The 22,394-nt window shown below is 37.4% G+C and overlaps 1 protein-coding gene across 1 annotated transcript; it reads left to right on the forward strand.

Annotated features, from left to right (window-relative positions):
* Positions 1 to 294: 294 nt before the first annotated feature.
* Positions 295 to 16,714, forward strand: LOC125244890 (NACHT, LRR and PYD domains-containing protein 12-like). The gene is given in 10 exon segments (XM_048155267.1): positions 295 to 416; positions 3,343 to 3,442; positions 6,768 to 7,605; positions 7,607 to 8,622; positions 10,396 to 10,569; positions 11,000 to 11,173; positions 12,476 to 12,649; positions 14,984 to 15,157; positions 15,242 to 15,288; positions 15,365 to 16,714. Coding segments are annotated over 9 exon segments (3,255 nt in total). The 5' UTR covers positions 295 to 416; positions 3,343 to 3,356; the 3' UTR covers positions 15,937 to 16,714.
* Positions 16,715 to 22,394: the final 5,680 nt, after the last annotated feature.

Genomic DNA, 22,394 nt, shown 5'->3' on the forward strand with positions numbered 1-22,394 from the left:
ATATCGTTGCTGCATATCTGTGGATCAAATACCCTCAGATTTCATCAAAAATATCTTAATTTGTGTTCCAAAGACAAACGAAGGTCTTACGGTTTTGGGATGACATGAGGGTGAGTAATCAATGGCAGAAATTTCATTTTTGGGCGAAATAACCCTTTAAGTTCAGTTGGATTAAATAATAGACAAATGTACTAAACTGAATGAAAAGATATATGTATGATTTGGGCCAATCACAGGCATCTGCTGTCAGGAAGAACCAATCACATTTGGGCTGATGCTTGTTATTTGAGACTTCACAGTGAAGGGTAAAAGGAAAAGGGAATTGAAACCAAAGTGGAAAGGAATTGAAACCAAAAGTTTTTTCTGATAAGACACCATTTAAGACTGCTGTTACCAAAGCTTACAAGTTCAAATTGGTAAGTCCAGTAATGTCATTCTTATTTAATTTAACTTACTTATATATTATATTACTTATTTTATTTAACTTACTTTCATAACGTTGTCATAGAAATGTCTTGACATTAGATGTGTGTGTTCCGGTATGACTTTACTTGTGAGGTCGAAAATGTCCTCACTATTAAAAAATGACCTCACTAATACAGTGAAAACTGTTGAACACTGACTAGTGAGCCAGACCTCACTTGATAAAAAGACTTGTTTTTTCTTGTCCAAATCATGTTTCTATTTACATTGTATTTTACACGGGTTTATGTGAGGGTTATGTTTCAGGGTGTGGTGAGGACAACTTCTTCTTTTATGGCGCACTCTCATTATATGAGTTCCACCAATGACATAGAAAATATAATTTACCTGATATTAAAAAAAAAAAGAAATCTATGAGACACTCTCATTAATATAGTCAAACAAATGTTCACATGCCTGTGTGTGTGTGTATATTTGGTGTATATTTAGTCAAACTTGATTAAGAGTTTACTGCAAGGTTGCAATATAGGCAACTATGAGCACTTTGTTCAAATTAAGGTGAAAATGAGATGTGGCGCATGTATCAGGTTTCAATGTTTCAGTTTAGTTTGAGCAAACTGTGGTGTTTTGTTTCAAGAAGGCTTTTAGTGGTGTTCACCGCCATTATAACTTATGTTACATGGCTAAGTCACTGTTAATTATATAGTATATTTAAATAAATGGCACACTACACAAGCATAATTTTGATTTTAAACTGCTAAACTAAAATGTTTTCTTTTATGATTTTTGTTAACAATTTAAAGTATTAAAATAAATTCAGTTCATACACTTGCATTAATAAAGATATTTTTTCAGCGATCTTTTCAGCTTTTAAGAAAAATAAATTGTACCCTTTCACAAGAACTGAATCAAACTGGTGCTCTGCATGTTTCATGTGGCTGTTTGCTGAAGATGGTCAATAATTTTGATGAAACCAGAGCCAATTCAGTCTTTTGTGTCCTTCCACAGTTTCTTTCTCTCTAAATTCAGTGTTTTAATATGATGAATTAACTTATTTTCTAACTGAAATTTCTCAGCTCAAGTGAGGGTCTTAAATAAAAATAAATCTAACTTAAAGGCCCAGTGTGTAATATTTAGGAGGATCTATTGACAGAAATGCAATATAATATACATAACTATGTTTTCAGTGGTGTATAAAGACCTTACATAATGAACCGTTATGGTTTTTTACTAACTTAGAATGAGCGAACTTTTATCTACATACACCTTGGGTCCCCTTTTGCGCTGCCATGTTTCTACAGTAGCCCTAAATGGACAAACTGCTCTACAGAGTGGAATATAATAGTGTTACAATAGCTTTATAAATAACGTTACAAACATCGGTTACAGTTCTCTGGTTCCTTTGGAGGGCTTCCACACTTTCCTTGTCTTCTCTTGTGCACATCCAACACCTCTTCCTCTCCCTCTCCCTGTTACCTGCATTATTTACTCTGCTAATGGGGAGAAAAACTTCTGCTAACGCTATCTCGCTGTCAGATAAAATGCCTTGAACAGCGTAACTATTTACCATTGGCTAGCTGCTTCTAGTGATGGCCGATTTCGAAACACTGCTTCATGAAGCTCCGAAGCTTCATGAATCTTTTGTTTCGAATCAGTGATTCGGAGCGTGTATCAAACTGCTAAAGTCACGTGATTTTAGTAAACGAGGCTTCGTTATGTCATCACTGTTTCGAAACAGTTCGAAATTTCAATGGTTGACCGATAGAGGGCGATGATAAAGTGAGCCCATGAATCATGCAGATTCACTGAGAACTATTGAACAAGTGTCTAGGGTTTTACCATATGGTTTTACCTGATCTCCGATCAGTTTTATACATTTGTAGATGTTTTAATTATACATTAGAATAAATTGAAATTAATAATGTTAGTTATTAATCTCTTATTGGCCTGTTTAGCTTGAGCTATGGAACAAAGAAACAAGCCTTTAAAATTGATAAAAAGAACACATATTATACAGACACTCTATATTTAATCTTATTAGATGATTAGTTAATTCCATTTGATTGATTTTACTTTCAATAAAACTTTTGCAATACATTTGTTAAAGGGTATTTTTAATGCATGTTTGGCCTGAGTTTTGTTGCATTTCCACTGTTCTGACCACTAGGGGTCACCGTGGAGATGGGTGTCAGATTGTTTCGAAGCCTTGAATCATTACGGGCACATTTGCTTCAACTGTTTCAGTGTTTCACGAAGCCTCGATCTGCCCATCACTAGCTGCTTCACTACTTCTTACCTTGTATTAACTAAAATCCAAATGGAAAATTGTTTAATAAAAAAATAAACATAAGACTACAGAGACCAGGGAACCAGGGAACAGAATGAGCAGCACCAAATGTATATCCGAGCAGAACAAGACCTGACAAAGAACTTAAAAACACAGGGGTTTAAATACACAGGGGCAAACAAGCTTAACAAGACACACCTGGGGAAGACTAATCAACACGGGAAAACTACAAACATGGCCATAGTAACAAGACACATGAATGAGCACAGAAACAATGAGAACAGAGAATTTATTACAACATAAAAGTCCATACAAAACAAAAGATACAGAACCGGAATTGTGATACCATTAACACTTCAGCTCTGATTTAGAAGACAAAATAATATTACATAAATGTACATAACCCTTTACTCCTAGAATTATATTCTAGTGGGTTTCATATGTGATCTATGAGCAGATTTCACACTTAATTTTGCATTGTCTTATGTGGGAGAGCATGAGAAATGTGTGAGAGTTGGCAATACTGCATTACAGAATTGATATTGTTTATAAGAATTATTATTTTTCTTTTTTTGTCATTTATATTGTCAGTGTTTCTAAAAGTTTGATTGATAATCACATCTAAATCACAGGAGAATGAGTGGATATGAGGAGAGAGAGGATTAACTTCAATGATGAATCCATGGGAGCACCCCATAACTTCAGCGACGAAACAGTGACTGTTAACCCCAGGTGAGACAAAAAACAGTACTGGGGACAAGGTAAAGAATTATAACATAAACATCAGTGATAAAAGGATTTAATCTTATTTATTGAGGTTAGTTTCTCAGTATCAGACCAAAGGAACATCAGACAGTGTTAAGTATCTAGCTGTGTGTCTATGAAGGGTGACAGTCCTAACTTGTTTGTTTTGTTCTCAGGGAACTATGGTTACAGTTCTAACCTGAGATGTTCCCTTTTGAGTGTAACTCCATGCTGCATCTGACATTGATGCTATGAGAACGAAATATGCACTGCACTATACTGGCAATTTCCTTTCCTAATGTGCTCTTCTGCGACCTTGGTGTATAGATCAGGTCCAGACTATAAAACCTTATAACGGTGATGACCAAACTAACTATGTCACCAAAAAGGCCAGGAGGAGACAGCAGGGCATCTAAGGGAAATGGTTCTTCTTTCTCTTTTATTCCAGAAAGATTTAAACAAAGGTGTCTCTCTGTAGCCACCAGTGTTGATATGAAGCGATGGCACAGGCTTTCTCCTTGGTGGCCCAGAGAGAGAGGTCTGTGGCCCAGCGCAGCTCTGTCATTAGCAGTGGTGGAAAGAGAACTGAAAAATTGTACTTAAATAAAAATATTGCTACTTAAAAAAAATATTTATTAAAGGATTAGTTCACTTTCAAATTAAAATTTCCTGATAATTTACTCACCCCCATGTCATCCAAGATGTTCATGTCTTACTTTCTTCAGTCGAATAGAAATTAAGATTTTTGATGAAAACATTCCAGGATTTTTCTCCATATAGTGGACTTCAATGGCCTCCAGACGGTTGAAGGTCGAAAATTAGAGTTTCAGTGCAGCGTCAAAGCATTCTACATGATCCCAGACGAGAAATAAGGGTCTTATCTAGAGAAACCTAGCCTGACGTGGTCATACTCAATTCTAGTCAGAATATGAGTCTGATACTGCTCCATTGGGCTTTGATTATGGGGGCGTATTTCAACCGATCCAGGAAAGACCTCAATTGGATAGACCTACAACCAATCAGAGCTACAGAGTAAGTGACGTATGTTGAGCGACGCATAGTTGTCAACAGAACTCTTCTTGGCGACCATCGGGGCCAGCTGATAAATCAAACTTTTGCCGAATCCCGTAGGAAGGACGGCAAAGACATCTTTCCCATCGACAAATGCCTTGATCGCGGTCCTCTGTTCCTCTTTTAAAATTAATGCGCTGTCGATATCTTCTATAACGGACGCGATGGCGGAATCTACACATCTCAGTTCTTCAACAACAGCCATGATTGTTGTAAACTAATTGACCTTTCGCAAAGACTCGCCCCCCTTAGTTAAGCCGTGGCGCTGTCACGCCACACAGTGTGGAAAATACATCGCGGAGCAAAGAGGAAACTGACAACACATCAACAGACGAGACAGAGCAGGTTACTTATATTAAACAAAGTCCCAGCTTTCAAACTGTGTAGTTATTTAAAAAATTCAAACAATAAAAAACGTTTTGTGGCTCTTTAATGTGTTGTGACCATGATCGTGACAGATTGCTGTAGCGCCTCGGCTCAAGAGGCTCGTTAACCGATCATCTCTTCCTACTGGTCCATTTATAGCATCAAATAAACATGAATGAACATGAGAATGAATGTTGTTTCAAACGCGGAAAGACGTCAATATGCACAATTTTTCAAGTTTAACTCCACTGATTGGTTAGATCGCTTGTCAATCAAACTCCCCAAGCGCTCTTTGATGACGTGGGTGGTTACGTAACCGCAGATAGCCTGTCCATCATCGATTAAAGCCCGCCCTGGCAATTTGATTGGCTCAGCCTTCTGGGAGCCGAGCATAATTACTCCACAATGGATCGAGTCCAGACCGAACTTCCCGTCCAAAAAATGTTGTGGGCGGGGTTCGGGCTGGCACCCAGGCTAAGAGAAACCATCACTCATTTTCTAAAAAAAAAAACTTTATACATTTTAACCATAAATGCTCATCTTGAACTAGCTCTCTTCTTCTTCTCTATTTGAATTCCAGCAGTGTAGACACTGCTAAGTGTATTACTGCCCTCCACAGGTCAAAGTTTGAGCTAATTGTTATATACTTGCACAAGCATATTGTATATGACAATTGAAGTCCACTATATGGAGAAAAATCCTGGAATGTTTTCATCAAAAACCTTAATCCTAATCCTTTAAGTAGAAGTACTGGAAAAGAATATGACTCTAGTAAGAGTAATAAGTAGTTTGTAACATAGTAACTTGAGTAGTTTTTCAGCAAATTACTTTAGTATTATTTTTCTATTTTTACCCAAAATGAGGCAAAAAGGGCAAAATGAGGCGTTATTAAAATGTTTTGATTAGTTTTGCACTTGGGTCAGACCTGTCAGTTATTGCCTGAAGTGCAGGGCTCCACCACAGTAAAATGATTTTCAAAGTGAGTGCAGTCAGCCCCCTCGAGAGCTGACAGAGCATGCTCCATACCCATGCAGCTTACACAAATATCAAAAACTATCTAAACTGCTTATTTGCCATCTCACTAAATAGTTATTTAGCCTATGGGACAAAAAAATCAAAAACAATAGGATAGACAGAAACATAGAGTGCTTGCCTGAAGACATAGAAGCTAATGCTGGTTTGTTCCAGGTATCCTTTATAGCTTCCATGATACGCCATTATGCGTCATGGGCTGATGTTGTGACAATCAGGATTGGAATAGTTTCACACATTACACTTGAGGATTTCCTCATAGCATTGACGTCAAACTCAGCATGGAGTTCCCTCAAAAGAGAACTGATACTAGACCAGCAGTTATGGGCAGGTTACTCTGAAACCTGTAAAAAAAAAAAAAAAAAACTCTAAAAGCAATCAGAAGCAGAAGTAGGCAGGCCTTGCCCAGCTTTACACATGCTCTGCCTATGCTTGCGCCTGTAAATAATTAGTCAGCATAACTGACTAATTATTTTTAGTCTTTTAGTCTCCTGCAACCCGCACACACACACAAGTGTCTTACCACCCGAATATGCACTCGCCCATCAAATTGTCACATTTAGCACTTCTGTTGCATCAGTTCCTGCAGGAGCAAAGGTCGCTAGAATATAAGAGCTCATTAGTGGGTCATCATTTTTATGAACACACATTTCACAGTTGAAACAAACATGATGAGATGTTTGTGAGATGTAATTTAAAGAATAAAGCTCATTCTTGCTTATCTAAAATAGTTTCTGCATAAACAAGTTTGGTTTTTAATGGTTTTATTTCAATGGCTTTACTAGATGATCTTGCTCTCATTCATTCTTTGTGTTGTTGTTCTTGTGTCTGCTTTCGTGAATAGAGATGAACAACCTGGAGACCTGCAGAAGAATTCTCACCAACCAGTAATTAATGAACTAGACAAAGTCAAATATCTACATAAAACCAGCATGAAGAACAAGTATGAGAGCTTATTTGAGGGAATCAAACTTAAAGAGAATCAAACCCTCCTGAACAGGATCTACACACAGCTCTACATCATAGAGGGAGAGAGAGAAGGAGTGAACAAAGAACATGAGGTTTTACAGATGGAGAAAACACCCACAACAAAAAACTCACATAACACTCAAATCTTCTGCAATGACATTTTTAAATCCTTACCTGAGCCAGGATGTGATGAGAAAGACAAAAAGGTTGTTCTTACTAAAGGCATCGCTGGAATTGGAAAAACGGTCTCTGTGCAGAAGTTCATTCTGGACTGGGCAGAGGGAAAAGCCAATCAGGATGTAGATTTAATGTTTGTGCTTCCATTTCGAGATCTCAACTTGATTCGAGATGATCAGTACAGTCTTCACAGACTTCTGCTGGACTTTCATCCTGAACTTAAAGATCTGGACTCAAAGATTTATGAGGAGTGTAAAGTTGTGTTCATCTTTGATGGTCTGGATGAAAGCAGAATCACACTGATGTTTAAAGACAGTGAGAAAGTTTCTGATGTGACTGAGACTTCATCAGTGAGTCTATTGATGTCAAACATCATGAAAGGAGAACTGCTTCCCTCTGCTCTAATCTGGATCACCACCAGACCAGCAGCAGCCAATCAGATTCCCTCCAAATACATCAACCGTCTGACAGAAATTCAGGGATTCAATGAGCTTCAGAAGGAGGAATATTTCAGGAAGAGAATCAATGATGAAGCATCAAGCCAGCAGAATCATCTCACACATTAAAAGAGCAAGAAGCCTCCACATCATGTGCCACATACCCGTCTTCTGCTGGATCTCAGCCACTGTGCTTCAAAAGCTCCTGAAAGAAGATCAGAGAAAAGAAATCCCTAAAACTCTGACTGAGATGTACATCCACTTCCTCCTGATTCAGATCAACAAGAAGAATCAGAAGTATGAAGAAAGAGATCCTGAAAAACTCCTGCAGTCCAACAGAGAAATGATTGTGAAACTTGCTGAAGTGGCTTTAAAACAACTGATGAAGGGCAATGTCATGTTCTATGAGGAAGACCTGAGAGAGAGCGGCATAGACGTCACTGACGCCTCAGTGTATTCTGGGATTTGCACTGAGATCTTTAAGGAGGAATCTGTGATTCATCAGAGGAAAATCTACTGCTTCATACATCTGAGCGTTCAGGAGTTTCTCGCTGCATTCTATGTGTTTTACTGCCATCTGACAAAGAACATGGAGCCATTGCTGTTTTTTCTGAATGATAAACATGAGAAGTACAGCTCTATGAAAAACATGTCTGCACTACTATCATCAGCAGTCAATAAAACCCTTCAGACTGAAAATGGACATCTGGATCTTTTTCTGCGGTTTCTGCTGGGTGTCTCACTGGAGTCCAATCAGAAACTCTTACAGGATCTACTGACACACACAGAGAACAGCACAGAGAGCATCAGAGAAACCACACAGTACATTAAAGACGAACTTAAAGGAAGTTACGGTCTCTCGGCTGACAGATCCATCAATCTGTTCCTCTGTCTGCTGGAAGTGAATGATCAGACTCTGTACAGGGAGATTCAGGAGTTTGTGAAATCAGACAAACACTCAGAGAAGAAACTCTCTCCTGCTCACTGCTCAGCAATAGCCTACATGCTTCAGATGTTAGAAGAGGTGCTGGAAGAGTTTGACCTCATGAAATACAACACATCTGATGAGGGTAGATGGAGACTGATACCAGCTGTGATGAACTGCAGAAAAGCCCTGTGAGTATTCATTCATAGCATCACAAAATAAACATTTGTATGTGGTTGAGATTCAAACTAATTTATCTAACTCAATTTTTATTCATAGAACACAAATGTGGAAATAAGTGCATACTTTTTATATGGTATTGAAAAAGAAAGGATATAAACAGTTGAAGCCTCACTAAAGAGTAGGCAGTAGAAGCACAGTCGTGTGGAAACTGTTTATAATCTTATGGTCAGAATTCAAAGCACACAATTTTATATCCGAGACAAAGTTTTACTTAATACAGTGTTTCACAAAACTGTTTCTGGAGTCAAACCAATGTCATTTGAGTTTAATGGCAGCAGTGATGAAGAGTCTCCAGCTGTGCTTCATCACATACTTTCAGTTCACCTGACTCTATTTCACATGCTTTCGTTAAGGTTTTCACACAGCTAATGAATCATTTATGAAGTGTTTTTAGAAAGCTTCATGTCATATAGTGTATTAGCTTTGGCAGTGGTTTTTCAATGCTGGCCCTGGGGACCCACAGCACTGCACATTTTGTATATCTGTCTTATCTGACACACTCAGTTCAGTTCCCTGACCTGAAGATCTGAATCAGGTGTTTTAAAAAGAGGTCAAACATCCAAGATTTATAATAATGTAAAGTGGAAATGTTATTTTATAATAATGTAAATTGGAAATGTTACAATTAACGAGTGAAATAAGGAAGACATTCTGTACAATGGGGCTTCTCAATTAGAAGGCTATACAATATTGAGGCTGTGTCCTTCCTATATCAGTCCTTCTGAGGACTAAAGACTTGTGTCCTTCTTAGCATTAAACACTAGAACAGGGCTGGGCAACTCCCACAATATACCAGCCATATTTAAATAATAAATCCCAGTTTTACAATTTATTTTTGTTTTTAAATTAAATGAAACAAGATTAAATGAATATAAGTTTAAACTATAATGTTTTTTTTTATATATAAAATCATTTTGGTGATCATATATTATTTTCAGACTTCCACAGACCTACTATATACTGAGTACTCATTTTCTATGACATACTGTATATCAGGGGATTGTGTAACTTAAGTATATTGGACAAGAAAGTTTCACTTTGATATGAAGAATTCACACTGCCAGCCATTTCAACACACAGTGAAACAATAAACGTGAAACTTTTTTTAGTATTTGTTGATTTTTGAGTGTGACAGAAATAAAATACTGTATCTGCCACCAGAAAACACCACCTCTTCTGTGTGTGGAACATCTAGGTATAATAATATTATCTGCTAAAACCATAACATTAAATCTGATTGGTTTTCATTGGAGACGTCATATGTAAATGATATGCAGCCCGTGACACTTGCACTTGGGCCATAGTGTGGCCTACTGGGAAAAAACGGTTGAGAACCACTGCCTTAAATAGGGCACTATTTGAGGGGACAGCCATTTGTAGTGGTGTCTGAAAGACATTTCAGAGTCCACTCATTCAATCCCACAATGCACTACAATAACGAGTGTACAACTGATGTACACTCAACGGCTAGATAATACCCGTAATGCACTGTGAGAGTCGCGCCGCATGAATTCCTGTGTCTGACCAGAGGATGGCTCCCACAGCTGAATCATCCATCCACTTCCCAATGTGGTTTATAGTGTAATATCATACAGATGTAAATTAATTTTTACTTGATTATTAAATTGTTTAATTAAGGTATATACATGCTAGTTTACATGCACAGAATATAAAACACGTTTTTAACATCCATCTCCTCCTCTTTGCATCTTCTTTCATAGACTTGTTGGATGTGGTCTCTCTGATCAGTGCTGTGAAAGTTTGTCTTCAGCTCTACAGTCATCATGTACCTATTTGAGAGAGCTGGACCTGAGTAACAATGACATCCAGGATTCAGGAGTGATGCTGCTCTCCACTGGACTGATGAGTTCACACTGTCAACTGAACAAACTGAGGTTTAACCTTCACATTCACTATTAGATATGCACAATCTATGAGCAATCAATGTATTACTGGCTGATAACTGGGAATATTCAATTATTATTGTCTCAGTAATGGAGAGTTATTTTTCTATATTTTAACTGTTTTGGTGTATTTGCATGCTCACTACTTATAGATTATCTTATTTGTCAGGTGGTTTCAAAATATATATATATAGTACAATACGTGGCCTATCATGCAGCAAATCTATTCAGTGTGGAGAACACAAATGTAAACTATTATTAATGCTTGGTTGCTATGGATACAAGGGTTCCAATACAATATTATTGGTGGCTTATTGATAGTATAAGATTTACTTAACAAGGGAAGTATGTAAAAGGTAAATGACAGTCAGGTGTCAATTAATTTTGACATTTTAATTACTGAATCCTTTGTTTTGTTCAGACTAGCAGGTTGTCGATTGACTACTCAGTGCTGTGAAAGTTTGTCTTCAGCTCTACAATCATCAAACTCCCCTCTGAGAGAGTTGGACCTGAGTAACAATGACCTGCAGGATTCCGGAGTGAATCTGCTCTCTACTGGACTGAAGAGTTCAAACTGTCAACTAAACATACTGAGGTGTGACTCTCACATATTCACTATGTACTCATCTGTGTATGAACAGATGTTCTGTAGTAATCAAATTTTATTTTAAATCAGCATCATCTGACTATTTGAAAAAAAGTTTTTTATTAGTGTCATTTTATAACAAATAAAAATTTGTGAGATGAGTAAAGAACCCTAGTGACTGAGCAGGTAGCTGAAAAAGAAGGCAGTGGACCAAACTGGGTATGGGACTCGCAGCACGATAGGCAGAAAAAGAGGTAGACTTGAGGTAGGTTTGCTGATAGATAGTCAGAGATCCCTGGGACTGGAGGGATGCTGTCAGTGGAACCAAATGAGCTGGAGAAAGGGGAGCAGACACAACAGAGGAAAGTACAAAAAAATAACACAAACAATAGGTAAGAGCAGACAAAGTGAAATCAGGGCAAGTGGAACAGACTAGGGAGCCAAAAATAAAAACTAGGTAGACTGGGCAAAGGACTAGACCAACTGAGAAAGCACATGGCAAACCAACACAAACAAGGCCATGTGCTTGCACACATGACAAATAAAACAGACCTGGGAGATGGAATTAGGATTGTACAAACATTACATTTCGATCTTTTGTGAACAACCTTAGTAGTCAAAAATGTAATATTCTAATTCAGTCAGATTGAAGGACCAGAATATATTGTTGTGTAAATATCTTTTAAATTTTTCTTTAAATGTTAATCTTCTGCTAGCATTTTCTTTTGTAGCAAGTAATGGGTTTATTAGCTTAAAACCACACCGTTAAGGTCCACCTTAGGTCAGAATTATTAGGTTATAATAGCTTGAGCTTGACCTGTTTGTTTTTATGATTGACATACATATCATCCCTCTGACAAGGGAAAAAAAAAAAAAAAAAAATCAACAAACCTCCTTAGTTTAAATTCCACAACACTGAAGAACAGTGTTGGGCAACTCTGGCACTCGAGATCCACTTTGCTGTAGTGCTTGGCTCCAACAATAATCAAACAACTAAACAAGCTAATCAAGGTCTTCAGGATTACCAGAATGCTACGAGCATGTAAGTTTTATCAGGGTTAGAGTTAAACTCTGCAGGAAAATGGATCTTGAGGGCCAGAGTTGCCCAGCCCTGCTGTAGAATATACAGTGATTTTAATTGTTTACACAGATCTGTGTGAATGGGGATCATTTTGACTTCATTGTCATCTGCATGCGAATAATGGAAAAGGTTTTTTTTTTTTTCATTTTTAGTACATTGTTCATGTAAACATCTTATATCTCACCTTTCTGACATTGGTGTTGATTAGTTCCTGCTTTGTTTTTGTTTAGACTGGCCATCTGTAATCTCACTGGTCAGTGCTGTGAAAGTTTGTCTTCAGTTCTACAATTATTAAACTCTCATCTGAGAGAGCTGGACCTGAGTAACAATGCCCTGATGGATTCAGGAGTGAAGCTGCTCTCCTTTGGACTGAAGAGGTCGCACTGTCATCTGAACATACTTAGGTAATTAAGAATGCAGATAAATATTTACTCTGATCAAATTAAATGTCTAACTTGCTCTTGATTTCTTGGGAGCTTGTAATGTCACATCAGAAGACAGTTGCTTTATTTTTTCTAATCTTTCACTGAAAACTTTTGGTCTTGGTTTTTAATAAATTGTCTTATTTTTACTGTGGGATGCAGTACAACATGAATGAGGTGCAATCATTTCACCATAACGTCTCTAAACACAAAATGAGGACTTGAACATCTGAAGGGTATTGTGTGTGATGAAGTCATAACAGTGATTTTGAATAGTAATGCCAGTCAGAAGATAATTAGAGATTAGCCCTCAAAGTTCCATCATAGCAGAATTGCAGTTTTTGTATTAAGGTTATTTAATAATGCCTTATTTTCAAAAGAAAAAGAAAAAAAGGTGGGAATAATGAAGACATTAACTTCCATAGCTTGTTAAAGTAACATTAAAAGGTGCCAAATAGCTGATAAATGACGAATACATTAACCCTTTAGAACCTTAAGTTAAAATAGGCTGTTTTCAAATTTTTTAAAATTATTATTTTAAAATTCTATCACAATGTGATATCTTCAAATGCAAGGTGTCATTTTTTTCAGAAAACAATTGGCTTTCAATAAATTACAGTTCTTGACAATTTATATAATGCAAGGTTGTAATAGAATTTAAATAGACAAAAAAAACAGGAATAAATTTTCTGATTCTTATGTATAAAAAAAAAGAAATCATGATCGAAAGAATTTAACACTTCAAACTTGAAACTCCAACTATATTACATATATACAAGTCTTTTTGTGACACTGGGTTGTACAGTTTTCATTCAGGAGACTTTTTTCATACACACACACAAACACATGCACACATATGCATATACTCGCATACATTTACATACAAGGATACATTATACAGATGCATAGAACACATGCAAAAGAGTCTCACTCATCCTCCTCCCAAGTCTCATCAAATATCATCCTTATTGCCTCTTGTGTTGTGTACTCCTTCTTCGCCATGTTTTTGTTTGTTTATTTTATTATTTATGCAATCCAAATCACCCTAAACTGCCCCACTCCATATCTCTCCATTAAAATCCTCCTTTCACCCGCTCTCCCTGAAAGCAGCTGCCATTTGCTGATGGAAAGCACAAAATCACAGTAATAACCCATATATTGTCGAAAAGCCCCTGTTGTCTACTGTCTGCATCAATTTGAAATATTATGATAGCGCAAACTTTCCTGCTTCCAGTCAGTGATCTCACATCATATTCATGCAGAGTGTCCAATGTGGGCCAATATCTGGTCACGATTACTATTTTTAATGTTTCTGGAAGTAGTGTCATGCTCATCAACCCTGCATTTATTTGATCGAAAATACAGAAAAAAAATTATTGTGAGATATTATTACAATTTAAAATAATGGTTTTCTATTTTAATATACTTTCAAATATAATTTATTTCTGTGATGCAAAGCTGAATTTTTATCATTCATTGTTAACAAAAGCTTCACTGATGTGACACTAGGCTATTTCACAGTAAACACCTCATAATCTGTCCAACACAATCCAAAGAAATCTTGTCTAAACATTCATATTATTCAGAAATGATTGATATCTCTCTTTTCAAACAGAATATATAAACAAAGAATATTTGACTTACATTATTTAAAACTTGACATTTAAACGTTTCTTTAGTCATGTCTCATGTTTGTGTGATAAATATTCACTAAGTTACAGTTAATTTTTTTAACGAATATCAGAATGAACTTTATTGAGAAAGAGATGGCAGATCATGCATCATGTTAGTTTTCTTTATTTTGCAAAAAGCACATTTTGAGCTTACTGTGAGTGCACTCAAATAAAAGTAGACATTCTGTAGTTTCAATTGATATATTACATTTATATGCATTACAAAAATGACTTATAAATGACAGTAAGTTGATTTTTCTGCTATGTGAGGAAAATCCAGCAACTCCAGAGTTTGAAAAGCATTTTAAGTGCAGTAGAGGCTGTAATTATGCAGAATAATTAATCTTATTAACAAAACATGCATACGCATAAATAGTTTGGGCATGTTGCAGTGATACAGCAATCTGACTGCAGCCCATATTTGAAAGAGATAGAATGAGCGATGCACATTCAGAGGACAGTCTTAAAACTGAAACCAGAGAAATAGAGGAATGATTATATCAAAGACTCTTTCCTTGCCCTTGTATTCAGTTTGTGTTTGGAAACAGTTGAACTGTTTTTATACGTTTGATTGATTTCTGTAAAACATAGTGATAAATTGACAAACTAATGTCATGTAAGTCCTTGCTGTGTGTGTTTGTAGATTGTCTGGCTGTATGGTGACAGAAGAAGGCTGTGGTTATCTGTCTTCAGCTCTGAGTTCAAACCCCTCACACCTGAGAGAGCTGGATCTGAGCTACAATTACCCAGGGGATTCAGGAGTCAAGCTGCTCACTGATAAACTCAACCATCCAAAATACAGACTAGATAAACTCAAGTATGTATGTGTGTGTGTGTGTGTGTGTGTTTGTGTTTACTGAGAGCATCATACATGCAAAATGTGACACTTTGTGTTTTACAGTGTGGATCATGGAGGAGAATTCAGGATTACAGCAGGACTACCCAAATGTATGTCTACAATCACACACACACCTTTAGTGACTGTTGTTGTTGTGCTATAATCTTTCTCTCTTTTTGTGTTCAGATGCCTGTAAACTCACACTGGATCCAAACACAGTAAACAATGAACTTGTTCTTTTTGATGAGAACAGAAAGGTGATGTGTTTGGAAGAGTATCAGTCATATCCTGACCATCCAGAGAGATTTGATGAGTGTCCTCAGGTTCTGTGTAGAGAGGGTCTGTCTGGACGCTGTTACTGGGAGGCTGAATGGAGAGGAGAGGTTGATGTATCAGTGACATATAAAGGAATCAACAGGAAAGGCTGGTGTGATTGTCAGTTTGGACTCAATGAGTACTCCTGGAGTCTGAACTGCTCTGATAATAGATTCACTGTCTGGCACGATAAAAAGTCAACTGACATACGTGTCCCATCAGGCTGCATTAAAAGAGTAGGAGTGTATGTGGATATGTCAGCCGGTACTCTGTCCTTCTACAGTGTCTCTGACACACACACACTCACACACTTACACACATTCACCTCCACATTTACAGAGTCTCTCTATGCTGGATTTTGGGTTTATCGCCTTAACTCCTCAGTGTCTCTGTTTGAGTTTGAAAAGCTTGTAAGCAAAAACAGAGATGTTGCACATAAATGAATTAAATACTTTATAAATCTTTAACACACACAAAAACTCACACAAGTTGGGTTTCTGTGTTTTATGGAGACTTTCCATAGACATGTTTTTTACATTGTAAAAACTATATATTCTATCCCCTAATCCTAAACACAACCCTCTCAGATATCTTTTATGTATTTTTAAAAAAAAACTTAACTTAGTATGATTTATAAGCTGTTTTTCTCATGGGTACTAATCTGTCCTAACAAAATCAAACATTTCTAACCTTTTGGGGACATTTTATCCCCACAATATAGGGAATACCTGAAACACACACATATAAACTGAATAAAATATAATAATAATTCCACATACACACTAGCTACAATTGTACATGTATCTAGAATTTGTAAACTTTCAATGTAACATTCTGATGCAGTGCTCTTAAGAGCATAATCGTATGTGTAAATATGAGAATATTAAAGTACTGGAGAATTCTGAGCAGAACCAAAAAATATGAATATATCGTACCACTCCTCAGGTCCTTGCACTGGCTTCCAGTTACATTTAGAATTGATTTAAAGCACTGTTACTAGGACCCAAATACACTGCAGACATGCTCATTGAATATAATTAGATCACTCAGATCATCAGGATCAAGTCAGTTAGAAATACCAAGGAATCACTCAAGCAAGGAGTCTGCCTTTAGCAGTAGTCACATTCAAATCCAGACTCAAAACACATCTGTTTAGCTGTGCATTTACTGAATGAGCACTTTGACACTGTATGTCCGACTGATTAAACTTTATCTAATCTATGTATCATCTTTTTATCCTTTTATTTAATAATCCTTGTATTTATTTTTGGCTAGGGATGTCTGGTTGAAAGAGTTGATAGAATTGGGAATGAGATGGTGAGAATACTCCACTCTATTAAAGGCAGGAACACACCAAGCTGGCGCCAACGAACTAGTGGCGACGAAAGCAGACTGCGGGGTCAGCTCACGTCGGCAGCGTCTGTGTCCGAAGTTGGCCTGACACACCAAACCAGTGCTCGACACCTGACAGCCAAGTAGCACGTCCGTTCTGCGCCTGCGTAAGATGAAATGTCTTTCTGTACCAGCAGGTGGCAGTAGCTGAACAGCCAATCAGAATGATCAGGTGCGTTTCCCGAAAGCATCGTTGGTGAACCATGGTCGTAAGTCCCATTGAACTCTATTGGTAACGACGGAACTTGCGACCATAGTTCGCTTTGGGAAACGCACCCCAGAATGATCAGGGGTGCGTTTCCCAAAAGCATCGTTAGCCAACTAACATCGCAAGTTCCGTCATTTCTTACATAGTTCAATGATTTGGTGTTTCCCGAAACCACAGTTCAAAGGAACATTCACATACTGCATCGCAAACTTGTGTGGTTGGAACGACAGCTCTCGAGCTGTGGTTAGAAGCATAGTTTCCTGTTTTATGACATGTGGACTTAATAAATCATTATCTTGAGCAAAATAAGGAAGCTGACATTAAGTACAACGTATTTCTTTTGTTTCAAATATATACAAATGTCATTTATATATTTTAGTTTGTCTATTCTGTTAAAGCACAGTTTTTGAAGACTGTGCATGTGCATACATGCTCTAGTACGTAAGAACAAGCATTTGATTTAATCTGGAAATAAAGCAAAATAACTGAGGATAATGAGAATTAGTCCTCTAGTGCCATGTCCGTAATTTATAGCAAAAAATCTAGCATTAATTCAATCTCAAACGGATTAATTTAAAGAAGTTATTTCTCCACCACCTGCGTGACATCATTCACCAACGTGGTTGAATGACAAGTTTGCGACAATACGGTTTCGGGAAACAGTCGTGACTAGCTAGTTGATTTGTTCAATGATGCATCGTACTATAGTAGTTCGGCAGCGAGTTATATTGTTTTTTGGGAAACGCACCCCAGATGGCCCGACGAGCTCCGACACCAATTCAACATGTCGAATCGGGCGAAAAAAGCCGACGAGGACCAACTTCAGCCAATGGTGTGGAACACACTGAGAAAACTTAGTAGGCCGATGAACAAAAACTGCCCGACGGCGACCGTCGGCTTGGTGTGTTCCTGCCTTAAGGGGTTGGAGGGACACTGAAAGCCATCAGAGGCAGAGTGTGGTGGATACTCTACCCCTTTAAGAGTTTGAAGGGGCACTGCGTCACCTTGGAATTATAAGGTTCTATTTGACATTTTTGTCAAAATTATTCTGACAACTTATTTACATTATGTGAATTTTTTAAAGTTATGTTTATTTTGATACATTTCTTTTTATAACACAGAAGGGTCTATCCGCAGGAGTATGAAATGCAAACATTTTGAAGCTCAATATCTCAAAAGCTTATAAGTCCAAGGTGGTGACTGGAAGCCATCAGAGCAGACAATGTGGTGATCACTAGGAAGCCGGGAGTTGCTACTAGTGTGTCTCGTGAAACTGTTGCCTTGCCTCTGTCTAATAAATACTTCATTAATGTATTCTTTAAAATTAAGAGAAATGCTTGTACTCTTAACTCACATCCTCTGGTACTTTTGAAGTCTGCTGTCCTGCAGAGTTTAGCTCTAACCCTAAGAAAATACACCCGATTATAATTTTCAAGTAATCCTATACAATTTGGTTAGGTTGGAGTCATGGCTGTGGGAACTAGGGGTGCTGCAGCACCACCTGCTGACAGCTGCCTCACTGCACTGGAATTTAAGATGACTCAACTTAAAATAGTTGTTGTTTTTCATTTTACAACTTTATTTTTTAAAATCATTAAATATTTAATTTTTATATTTTTTCAAATGTAATTTGTGACTTTGATACATAAATATAATTCATTGTGTCAGTGATGTCACTTAAAAATAGATTGAAATTCAAATGAGAAAACAATGGAGTCTTTACACAGCTAAGTAGTTCAAATGGCAGTCAAAGACACATTTCCGATTTCTTTAAAAATGCTCCAGATTCTAAAAAAGCAAGGTATAAAACAAATCCGTGTCTGATAACAGCAGCACTTCAGTTGATGATGGTCTCCCAGCATCTCATGAAACTGCTTAATATGATCAGCAAACGTCTGTGATGTTAACGCTAATAGCAGCACTATCTGAACCCATGAGCCTAAGCACTCGGCCCTCTAATCTTTGCAAATCAGAAGGGTGTCACATTAGGTGCAGGCAATGAGACTTCTGATAATTCAACAAAAATTATAAATAGTTTAACAGTGCTTGAAACTAGGGCTATATTCAGGGGGTGAACCTGCAACTAGACTAGAGTAATAAAATAATAAAACATTTGATTGATAAAACATTTGTTAATAAAACATTTGATAAAAAAATTGGTTTTACTAGATAAGTAAAATGACAATTTTTCAGATTTTTTATAAAGTGAAGTTTTTATAAACTTTAAATAAACTTCCACACATGAAAAAATTTAAACATCTGTACATTAACACAAATTCATTCAGGGCTGGTAATGTAAATACCTTTTTGGAACATTTACCATTCAAAACATCTTACTGCAAAATGATAGTGAATCGGCACGAAATAAACTTATAACAAAGAATTAATGAATAACATGAGGATAACATAAAGGATAAAGGATAACATGAAACACATTCTATAACACTATACTCTCTGTGGTTTGACCGCCGGTAGGAGATCCATCAAAGATGCAGTTTGATGAAAACGTGAACTATGCACCATATGTATGTTCTTTTTTTTCGTTCTTTTTTTTATTTATTTTTTACATTTGCTAACTACCAAATCAGTTGTGATGAGAAACCGCTAAATCACGTAACGTTAAGGTGATGATACACGGAGCAACTTTTTGAGCAATGTTGCTTGGGCACTTTCCCACTGAGAATGAGCAACAAATTTCTATCTGAATACTTTAGATTGGTTTTGGGCAATTTTTTAAGATCCTCCAATCTGAATGCTAGCAGCTGATCAGCTTGGAGATTCCAGAAAAAATTCAAACAAGATGGCGGCCTCTCAGTGGCAGTGGAGCGAAGAAAAGGAGAGTGAAATTATATATTTTTACACTGGTAAGTTGTCATGTGTCAACCCAAAACAGGGAATTTCCCTCATTTCATGCTTAAAATACCGGCAGTCCAATTTAATGTGTGTTGGCTGTAATTTAGCCATTGAATGTTTGCAGTTAAATACTAAAAAGACGCATTCTGTTCAACATCTGCAGTGGTGTCCGCCTTTTACCAAACTCGCTCTTCTCCCTTTTCCTATCACAAATCAGACCAGAAAAGGCATTTATATTTAATGTAAACAAAGAAAATATTTGAAAAGTTTAAATGAAGTGCCAAAAAAGTGTTTATAATTTCAAAACACTGCTTCAGGAAGCTTCGGAGCACAATGAATCAGTGAATCTGCTGTTCGGACCGCCAAAGTCATATGATTTCAGCCGTTGGCAGTTTGACACGCGATCCGAATCATGATTCGATACACTGATACATTTGTGCTCCGATGCTTCATGAAGCAGTGTTTTGAAATCTGCATTTCTGAATTTCTGAAGGATGACGTGACACTGAAGACTGGAGTAATAATGCTGAAAATGTAAGCTTTGCATCACAGGAATAAATTGTACATAAAAAAAAAAAAAAGTCTTATTTCAGGTACTTTTTCCCCCCTCTATATAAGTGGGACCTGGCAGAAAAGTTTGGGAACCACTGCTCTGCATGGTCATGGGAATGAAGAAAAAATATATTTAGAGGATATTTGTCATCTCTCAGTCCACACATGATTTTATAATGACCACAACTGTCTCTCTTTGAACATCTACTTTTCTTTCGTTTAGGGCTTGGTAGAGAGCATGTGTGGATCAGTTTGTTTATTATTTTAGACCCCTGGCGGGGGGGGGGGGTGGGGGGTTACAGATTTTTCAGATTTTTTACTGAAAAAAAATCTGGGGCTCCTTTTTGGAACATTTACCTTCTCTTACTGCAAACTAAATATAATGTCATCTGTTGGCCTTTTTTTTAAATTTAGTTTTTTGTTCTGTTTGTTTTTTTGTATAAGAAAAATGAAGGTTGTAATGTTATGTGTATATGTATTTTTTCATGCATTATAAATGAAAATAAAACCATTTAAAAAAAAAAACAATCACCTGTTTACAGTCCTACTGCCATCTCAACACAGCTGTGCCAATTCTGCAGCTTTATTTTGATGAAGCAGCTGATGAACACTTTTATTCATCATGTCCCTCACTGCTGCCCTTCTCAATGGGGACATCATTGATCCAGAGGATGAGGAAGACCAGGATGATGGACCCCTGAACCCCTCAACCTCGTAGAAAGAGTGGGAAAGGATGTGCGGGAAAATAGCTTGATAAAAAAGTATTTTTTTAAGAGAAGACAGACTAGGGAATGTTGCTACAGGTAGGACTCATTTACTAGACTGGGTAAACCCAGCCTGATCTGCCGGCGATTTGATTTCGCCCGGCAACTCAGTCTGGAAACCCGTACATTAATTTCTGCTGCATCTGTTACACTTTTGCGGGAACCAATCACAGACTGGTTTATCCACCTTGCTCGCTATTGGCGGGTACAGAGCTCTTTCTATGGCTCTGGGCGGGTATAACACGATGACGTCTCTTGCACGACCGTCAATCCAATTCCTTTTAATCTCTCAACGATGCTGAATGACTTCTTTAGTTTAGCAAACAAATCGCTTGACTGGGTGTAAATACCACTCACTTTCATGTTTTTTTGCACAACCTGCAAAAATCGCTCGATGCCATTGCTGCTTCTGCAAACCGCTGATCAATGCTACAAACCAATACAACCAATAAAGTCTGGAGTTTTCGCATCGCTCTGCAAAAGTATGTCACCCGGATCGTTGATCTGATTGGTTGAAGGACTATCCAATTGCGTGAATAATGCTCGTTGATCACGCCTCTTGTGCAGTAGGAAATACATAGCAAACTCCCCAGACCAATGTTCAATTTCAAATTGAGCTTGGTCTGGTGATAGCCAGACAACTCATTTACAGCATTACCAACAGCAAATGTGCAACATTACTGTTTAAGAGATAGAACAATAGATGTTGTGTAAAAGCTACTGGAAGGCAAGCCTGCAACTTTTAGCCAAAAAAAAAAACGTAACGGCTAATGCTAAGGCTCCAGCTGTGGCAGTATGCAGGGAAGGAGTTTTGAATGGCAGGTACTGATGTCACTGCCATTACACAATAGGCTGAGAGGGGTCACACATGATTAAGTTAGCCGTTACATTTTCTCCAATGGTAAGAGATACAGACTCTCTCATCTCTCTATTATAAACAATCTCTGGAACCAATGAGCGTTTGATATCAGTGCCGTAAACCATGTCGTAAAGCTTCATGAGGGTGGCACTACTTTCAAATTTGAATCATAACGAGCGCGTACTTTGACTGTGATGGTCGCTGCTGAGACTGAAAATGAAGATTGATGGATAAAGGGCTGGATTTGGATCTGTTCCTAACAAACATATGGAT

This window comes from Megalobrama amblycephala, linkage group LG14, assembly GCF_018812025.1.
Source record: "Megalobrama amblycephala isolate DHTTF-2021 linkage group LG14, ASM1881202v1, whole genome shotgun sequence".
NCBI lineage: Eukaryota > Metazoa > Chordata > Actinopteri > Cypriniformes > Xenocyprididae > Megalobrama > Megalobrama amblycephala.